Below are 8808 nucleotides of genomic sequence, written 5' to 3'. Positions count from 1 at the left end.
TAGGAACAATAAGGACACATGAGACGCAGTGGTGTTTTACCCGGCGCACGAACGCCGCTGCCACAACGGGCAATATCATGAGCAAAGACTCGACACACACCCATTACAACGAGCTCCACAGGGGTCTTATACTAGGGCCAACAGTGGGCACGACCCATGCTCCCACCCAGTCCAAGCGCTTGATCCGGCCCGCTCTGGTCGTTCCCACGACGCGCACGCACGTGCGAGGATTGCGCCGAGTTCGCAACGGATCAGTGCCAGCCACCCCCGTCCAGCTCGCCAACGGCTTGGACCTGGTCTGGTGTCTCATGCACACACGCGCGCGCCCGCACCCTTGCTCTACCTATGCAGCACACATGCAACCCATGCCTGCACTGTACACTAGTCGGACACAGGTCAGAGTATGCCCAGACTATGAACTAGTCAGACCATGACCAGACAATGGCCAGACACACACGCGCGCATGCCACGCACCCGACGCATCCCATGCACGCACACACACGCACACCCGACGCGGTCGCCATGGCTTATTGCCAACCCACTTCCCCTAAGCCACGACCCAGAGGAGCCCGTCGTACTCGACGTTGGCATCAGCCAGAAGATCCTGCTCCGCTGCCTGTGCCTTCCGCGGCTTCGGGCACTCGCGCCGGAATTGCCTGCGCTCGCCGCTTCCCTCCGCCGCCTGAAGCCGTGCTTGCTGCTCCGTCGTCGTGGTCGCCGACGCCGCGCCCACCCTGCTGTCGACCCGCGCCGCCCACTGGGCAGCCGTCATCATGAGCTGTCCGCCCGCGCGCTTGCCGCCGACCTGCAAGCGCCGCCTCGTCCGCTCCTCGAAGGCCTTCAGACGCCCGACGGCTTCCTCGAACGCCATCTCCACTTTGCAGGACTGCTCGATGCCGGCGACCATGACGTATAGCCGATCCGGCACGGTGTCGAGCAACTTCTTCACCATGGCGGCCTCGTCCAGTGTGGACCTGAGCTGCGCGTACCTCACTGCCATGTCGTTCACCTTACTTGCGTACGCATCAAGGTCGTCGTCGTCCTCCATCCGCAGGCGGTCGAACTCACCTCGGAGAGTCGCGAGCCGCGCCGCCCGCACTCGATCAGCGCCGATGAAGCGAACCTTGAGGGAGTCCCAAAACTCCTTCGTGGTTGGCTTCGTCGCATCAGTAGGTCCTCCAACAGCGCGCCCAACATCGCCACCCGCGCCGTCTTCCTCTTGCCAGCGTCGACCGCGTCGCCCTCCGCCGGCGCCACCGCACACCACAGTCCCTGAGCATTAAGGATCACCTCAACCTTGATGGCCCAGGACACGTAGTTTGCCGGCATCAATGGTGGAACCTGCAGCGACATCGCGCCACCATACGGGACGAGTGACATGCCAGCTGGTGCTCACCTCGCAACCGAAGCTCTGATACCAATTGTTGATGTCTACACTAGCCCTAGCTCTGTCTCTCTCTCCGTAGCACTCTTCTTCTCTCTCTGATGCGCTCGAACGACACGGGGAAGAAGAAGAAAGGAGGAACAGGAAGGACACAGGAGACGCAATGGTGTTTTACCCGGCATACGAACGCCGCTGCCACAACAGGCAATATCATAAGCAACGACTCGACATACACCCATTACAACGAGCTCCACAAGGGTCTTATACCAGGGCCAGTAGTGGGCACGACCCATGCTCCCACCCAGTCCAAGCGCTTGATCCGGCCCGCTCTGGTCGTTCCCACGACGCGCAGGCACGCGCGGGGATCGCGCCGAGCCCGCAACAGATCACTGCCAGTCACCCCCGTCCAGCTTGCCAACGGCTTGGACCTGGTCCCTCACACGCACATACACGCGCCCGCACCCTTGCTCTACCTACGCACGCACACCGAGCCGCAACAGATCAGTGCCAGTCACCCCCGTCCAGCTCGCCAACGGCTTGGACCTGGTCTGGTGCCTCACACGCACACGCACGCGCCCGCACCCTTGCTCTACCTGCGCACGCACACACGCAACCCAGACCTGTCCTGTACACTAGTCGGACACAGGTCAGACTATGCCCAGACTGTGAACTAGTCGGACCATGGCCAGACAATGGCCAGACACACACACGCATGCCACGCACCCGACGCGTCCCATGCGTGCACACACACATGCACACCCGACGCGGTCGCCATGGCTTATTGCCAACAGCTCTGCCTCTGGGAATTTCTCAATCAAATCGCTCTATGCTAGGCATCGCTCTCCAGGTTCAAACGAGTTTGGAAGGCTCGTGTGCCTCCTAAAATTAAGGTGTTGTGGATGGTCATTCGTAAGCGCTTACCGGTTAGTGGGTGCCTTATGCCCTTATCTCTAGAAAAAAAAAAAGAGGTCCCGTATCCTCCTTATCTAAGAAAAAATTGTTCCGTTAAGAACTGCCTGAAAACTTCAGATACATAACAGACAGTAACAGCAGCACACGCTCACACAGACATGCAACAGCTCCCTACAGTCCTACACCATCGTCATCGTCGTCTCATCTACCTGCAGCAGCTGCGTCACGTGGCGCCGGCGTCGATCCACTTGACGGTCACGAAGAGCTCCCCGGACTCGACGTCGCGCAGCCGCAGCCGGGAGTCGAGCACGATCTCGCCGTCGGCGTAGGTCACGAAGCTGTCGGAGAGCAGGCAGTTGTCGGCGGTCGGCGCCACCTTCCGGAGCCTGGTCTCCCCCGTGGTGAGCTTGAGCGCGCGCCGCAGCTTCGTCGCGGCGGCCACCGGCTGCAGGTCGAGGAAGGCGTGTCCCATCTTGTCGTCGTACTTGAACCGGTCCCGGTCGAACACCTCCTGCCAATATCAACGGAATCACGCACGGTTGTTCAGTCGACCAGGCCAAGAAAGTTGTAATGTCAGTTCAAAGCAGCCTTAAGGTCATGTTAACTCTGGTGGTATTTGGTTCACAAGCTAGCACGAAGTGTCTGAAGAAAAGTTTCGGTAGCTGCGCTGCTGCTGTAGGTGACATTTCTTTGTCAGGCCACTGTCGCTGTTTGTGCCTGATGATGCAGAGACTCGAAAATGATGTTTTGGGGAAAACTATCTGCTCAGAAAAACAATGCAGGATCGCAGATGCCGATGAAAACTCACGCTGAACGTACTGTCGATCAACATCGGCTGTGCAACTTGTACCGAAAATGGAATGGTTGGTAAAACATCGGGCTCAATGGTTCAAGATATGTCTCGCAATGATGCTACACATCTCTAGCATACCCAGCACAAGCAAGTCAAGACACGCACACCTCCATTGCAGTAGTGTGAATTAAAACCACAATAATTATTTTGGAACGGAGGGAGTACTGATTACTGATAGTAATCATTACTAATTTACCAAGGGATTTGCAGCGAGCCACTCCAGTGACCCTATCTAGCTCCAGACGCTGACCATCTAGGCCTACTTGAAATCCGTCTCGCAATGCTCCAGACACCTAGTTGGTTAGAATCCATAAAATGGGAGAGGAATACCCTAAAGCGAGAGGTCTGGACAGGATTGTCTAGTTTAACTTTGTGACAGTTGACCAAAATACATGTAGTTCCATCAATTGTACTGGAAAAAAAATGTTCAGCAGCAAAGAAAATACGCCACACGCTCAAACGAGGGTCAAAGGAAAGTCTCAGCTTATAAGGGGAAGAGGCCACAAGAAAAATTAAGGCCACATGCTCTCTATACTTTGACTGGACCTCCAATTTTCTTTGACGCCATACGGGATTAATTTATGGGACTGCATATGCTTGTGGACTTTAGTTGTTAGTAAGCATTGGTCTGTTCACACTTCATGTATGTCTTATACAAGCAATATATACTAGACTTTTTGTCTTCATGAAGATGCCAATAAACGAGAAAGACTTGCTAATAGAAAAAAAGAAACATATATATGATACTCTGAATAAGCATCATATGTATATTCGAAAAGAAACATATATATGATGCTCTGAAAAAAGGAAGCCAAAGGCATGTCAAACACAATCATACTAGTCAGGTTCTTTTATTCGAAAAGGAAACCGATGGGCTAAAGAAACTTGGCAACTTACAAATTTGATGATCCCTAGAGGTTCCCTGATAGAGAAGACCATCTCTTCGTTCCAAACTGGATTGAGGCAACTGTTGATGACTTTTGTCTTTGCACTCTGCGGGTAAAAAAGTAACGAATAACGAACGGTATTAGAGGTCGACAAAGGACATTGTCCACCCATAAAGAAATGCACACTTGCTTGATAGATTTCACACGTACCAAACCAAATTACTAGGTCAAAGTGAGATATTCTTGTAACATATATAGCACTATTGAGTGGCGACTGAGAGCTCTCAGTTTTTATATATGACAGGCAGCAGTATACATAGATAAGTATAAAACCATTCAATGAGCCTCATGTAAGTTGAGAACTTTTCTTGTTTGCTGACATCACTGAGTATTCAGTGTCAGCAGTTTAGTGTTTTCTCATCATAATCTCACACTCTTGCTTTTGAACTATACTTTTTCTTAGAAAATTTGAAATGTGGACATGTGGTCAAAACGAATAATAAATTTGGTAAAAAGGAAAAGAGACAGACCCACGTTGAAGCAAAAACGCTTTGGAGATGAGGGGAATAAACAAGTGAGCATTGGCATTGATAAAGGATGAAGAAAATTCGCTTCAATCAAATTCAAAGGTGCCACCCACGAAGACAGCGTGTGGCGTGAATGTCGTCGTTATTAGTACATGATTAACAAATGCGCGAGTGGATTTGGCACCGTACGATGTCTGAAAAACTGAAAGTTGAATTGGCTGGTAAAAAAGAAGGGGATTTGAGTCGTAAACCGCATTATTAAGAATAAAACTTTTGACAAAATGTTTCGCTTTAGACGGGCAGTTGGATTTATTTAAGGTTGATAAACACACTTGCCACTCTCTTCACAAGATTCTTTGCTTTTACTTGTATAGACAGTGAGGTTATATATGTGCAAGAATGGTCTGTTAACATAAGGGTGAAGAATTAAGTAAGACATGCCGACAGGCGACAGGCCAACCAAAACAATGTTCAACTTCAACGTTGGACCCAAAAGAAAGCACGTGCTTGGACTAGCTATCTGTCTGAGATCAGAGGTGAATGAATCAAGCAAACAGAAGGCACTGGTTGAGTCCGTGTATTGTTGAGCAGGCGCTCAAATCAAGCAACAGAGTTAGCTGCTGCTACTGACCTTGTCTGCGAGGCGGACGACGACGTAGGGGTCGCTGGAGGTGAAGTCCCTGATGGCGAGGTTGGTCCCCTGCGCCACCACCACCTTAAGCACGCCGGGCCTCGCCCCCCTCCCCTCCGCCTCCTCGTTCATCCTCTGAACGGAAATCAAACCAGTTGGCTTCACAATAATCACAAGAACCGGGGAAGAATCGACCGATTGTTTCCGTTTACGCAGAGAGAGAGAGAGGGAGAGAGAGAGAGAGAGAGAGAGAGAGAGAGAGAGAGGAAGAGTGAAACCTACCTTGCCTTGCCTTGGTTGAAGAGTATGTATGAGCTCTTGCTCCCTCTCCTCTCTTGTGCCTGCGGTGGTGCCCTGCTTGTGCTTGTGCTTGCTGGTGGAGTGGTGAGGGGGCGGGGGGTGGGTGATGCGTTTGTTTGTTTGCTTGCTCGTTCCTGTGGGAGAAGACGGGAAGGGGATTTAAGGCAGAGCTGGCAGTGGAGCCCGCGAGCGAGCGAGCGGAGTTGTCCGGCGCGGAATGGACGGACGGGGTATGATGAGTAGACTCGGTCGGTCTCCTGTCCGTATCACGGACCCGAACCGGACGTGCGTGGTGGGCGGCCTCGCTCCTCCTCCGGTCCTTGTGTTTGTTGCCCACGCCCAGCAGCTCCTGCCAGCGGTCAAATCCCGGACCCGGTCAGTCGGGTGCAATGGATGGCGTCCACACGCTCTCGGCTCGGCTGCCTCTATAGCCCACTCAGTCTTCAAGCTCCTGCTAGCGCGACCAGACCGTCTTTGTTTTGTATACGTACGCCATCTGTTCCAACTCAGTCACATGTACTTAAAAGCGACTGTGTGCTCGCAACAAATAAGGCAATTCTGCAAGAAATAAGCCAATTCTGCATATAATTGCATCCCTAAGAGCAACTCCAACGCGCCCATCCCAAAGGACGGCGCTTTTGTCCGTTTTTCGTCCATTTGGGTCGGCCACCCGCTCGGTGTCCGTCCAACTTTATCATTTGGGTCGGCAATGCACCCAACGCACCTACCCAAATTTGCCGGCGTCGCTAGCTAGCCGCCTGATGGAGTCATGTACCTAGGGTAGGGTCACATACCTGATCTAAGTACCCTGCCCAAGGACACCCTTTAGGAGAGGTCACCTTCCAGTCGACCAATGAGGGACTCACTCGACTGACTTGAAGGACTCGACCACGAAGGCTCACTCGACTACCAGGAGGTCAAAAGGCATTCTGCACTGCAACGGCCTGTAGTTAAGTAGACTTTATGTTAGTTAAGACATTTTATGTGGGACGTTACCAGTAACGCCCCGGACTTAATGTCCCTTAAACCCTTCATTACGTGGGCTGGCTGGGGTCCTAGCGCACTCTATATAAGCCACCCCCCTCCACAGGCAGAAGGGTTCGGCACCCTGTAACTCATATACACACAATCCACTCGACCGCCTCCGGGCTCCGAGACGTAGGGCTTTTACTTCCTCCGAGAAGGGCCTGAACTCGTACATCTCTTATGTTTACAACTTCTCCATAGCTAGAACCTTGCCTCTCCATACCTACTCCCCACTCTACTATCAGACTTAGAACCACGACAGTTGGCGCCCACCTTGGGGCAGGTGTTTTTAGCAATTTTGTGGAGAAGTTGCGATTCTTCCGAGTACTTTCATCATGGTGGCTGCTGGAGTTTTGGTCGAGGGTTGAGAGATCCGTCTCGGCGCTCTCACCTTCATCGCCGACGACTCCGCCTGGCTCCAGGAGGCTCCACTCAACGTTGATGCGCTCCCCGTCCGCGGTGCGACGCATTTTCGCGCATGTGTCCGCGGTGTTCTGCTGCGGCAACCGTCGACCCCGTATCGGTCGACATCCCCATCGACCACCCTCCCGGTCTCCCGCCAGCGCAAGCGCTCGGGCCAGTCGAGGATTCAGCGGTGGGTGAGGCACGCGGTGGCTCGCCAGACGGCCACCACCCAAGTTGCGGCAATCGAGCTCGACGAATCTCTCTACGGCCTGTTCGATCTGTCGACTGGCTCCGTAAAAACCGCATCCGAGTGCGATAGCAGTGATCCAGCGGCGGAAATCATGATGGTCGACGGGCCCCGCAGTCCCCCTGGCTTCGCCCGTGATGGTGGAGCAGGCGACGGAGGCGACCCCGCACGAGACCACGAAGAGTACCAGCCCGAGCCACTCGACTCTTTGCAAAGAGAAGAACTTCGCCGCAGGAACGTGGATGTCCTGCGTACGCCCATCGCAGGAGAAACCCCCGAGGCTCGCGCCTTGGAGGAGGCACGTTTGGCCAATTTGGCCGAACGCACTCGACTGGAGAATCTTCAGCGAGCACTTGACGAGCGCGCGCGGCAACGAGTTCCCGACACCAGTCGACGTCAACTCTTCCCGCCGACTCAGGTATATCGAACTCCAATCCAGAATTTGGCAGCTGCGACCCGTATAGCAGAGTCCATCCAGCCCTCTCAGTCGGAAGCTGGCAGAGGCTTGATGCAGATCAGGGATCTGCTCCGGGCAGCAGGAGATCAGAATTCGGCCGTGTCGCAGTCGCGCAACAGAATTCACAGTCGATCCGTCGCTGCGAATACGGTTCAGTCGGCTCACAGTCCCAGATCGCCTCCGCGGCGTGAAGGGCGCGAGAATCGGCGAGACCAATATGGTGACCGACTCGACCGAGATGATAGGCGTCGAGTGCCCAATTCCCCTCCGAGGGGTGGGTCTTACGCTCCTCGGCAGCAAGATGACAGACGTCAGCTCAGTACGGGGCGAAGAGTTCCAGTCGACCCCAGAGAACCAGGCTTCGACGCGCGATTCATTATCGTGCAAGGGTTGGTCGACCGGAACAGAACCCATCGAGGCGGACTCGACAGAGATGCGCCCACAAGCAGTCGAGTGCATGTTTCTGGTCCTGAATGTTTCAGCAGAGCTATTAGAGCCGCAGTTATCCCTCCCAATTTCAGGTTGGCAACAGGAGTCAGCAAGTTCACTGGTGAGTCTAAGCCTGAAACTTGGCTTGAGGACTACCGAGTGGCGGTTCAGATTGGTGGTGGGAACGACGAGGTGGCCATGAAGCATTTGCCCCTCATGCTGGAAGGTTCTGCCAGGGCATGGTTGACTCAATTACCTCCTAGCAGCATTTACACTTGGGAAGATCTGTCCCGAGTGTTCATCAGAACGTTTGAAGGAACTTGCAAGCGACCGGCTGGACTGACGGAGTTGCAAGTCTGCGTGCAGAAGACCAATGAGACTCTCAGAGAGTATATTCAGAGATGGATCACTTTGCACCATACTGTGGAGAATGTGTCTGATCATCAGGCAGTCTGCGCCTTTAAAGATGGCGTCAAGAACAGAGAATTGAGTTTAAAGTTTGGTCGAACCGGTGACATGACCTTGAGTCGGATGATGGAGATTGCTACCAAGTACGCCAACGGCGAAGAAGAAGACCGACTCTGAAGCGGCAAGCACAAGCCGAGTCAGTCGGAAAAGGGAAACACCAGTCGGAAACAGAAGCGGAAGGCTGAACCGGCAGCTCCTGGAGAGGCTCTGGCCGTGACTCAGGGAAAGTTTAAAGGGAAACCAAAAGGATCCTGGAACCCTAAGAAGGTAAATGATAAAGAA

The 8808-nt window shown here is 53.5% G+C and overlaps 1 protein-coding gene across 1 annotated transcript; it reads right to left on the bottom strand.

Annotated features, from left to right (window-relative positions):
• Positions 1-2337: 2337 nt before the first annotated feature.
• Positions 2338-5614, bottom strand: LOC119308683 (protein C2-DOMAIN ABA-RELATED 11-like). Its single transcript, XM_037584817.1, has 4 exons — positions 5477-5614; positions 5195-5329; positions 4047-4142; positions 2338-2807 (listed from the first exon to the last, which is right to left on the bottom strand). Exons 2-4 carry the CDS (start codon positions 5324-5326, stop codon positions 2520-2522), a joined length of 516 nt encoding a protein of 171 aa, XP_037440714.1. The 5' UTR covers positions 5327-5329; positions 5477-5614; the 3' UTR covers positions 2338-2519.
• Between the last annotated feature and the right edge of the window lie 3194 nt (positions 5615-8808).

Source organism: Triticum dicoccoides, chromosome 5B (assembly GCF_002162155.2).
Source record: "Triticum dicoccoides isolate Atlit2015 ecotype Zavitan chromosome 5B, WEW_v2.0, whole genome shotgun sequence".
NCBI classification, from domain to species: Eukaryota; Viridiplantae; Streptophyta; class Magnoliopsida; order Poales; family Poaceae; genus Triticum; species Triticum dicoccoides.
The sequence above is the reverse complement of the archived record's forward strand: the minus strand, read 5'-3'. Positions and strand labels throughout refer to the sequence as shown.

Excerpts from the sequence above, each read along its gene's own strand:
- LOC119308683 (XM_037584817.1), bottom strand. The coding sequence starts at position 5,326 with ATGAACGAGGAGGCGGAGGGGAGGGGGGCGAGGCCCGGCGTGCTTAAG. Across the intron at positions 4,143-5,194 it reads TCGTCCGCCTCGCAGACAAG|AGTGCAAAGACAAAAGTCAT; the intron begins GTCAGTAGCAGC and ends TTTTACCCGCAG. Across the intron at positions 2,808-4,046 it reads CTCTAGGGATCATCAAATTT|GAGGTGTTCGACCGGGACCG; the intron begins GTAAGTTGCCAA and ends TGATATTGGCAG.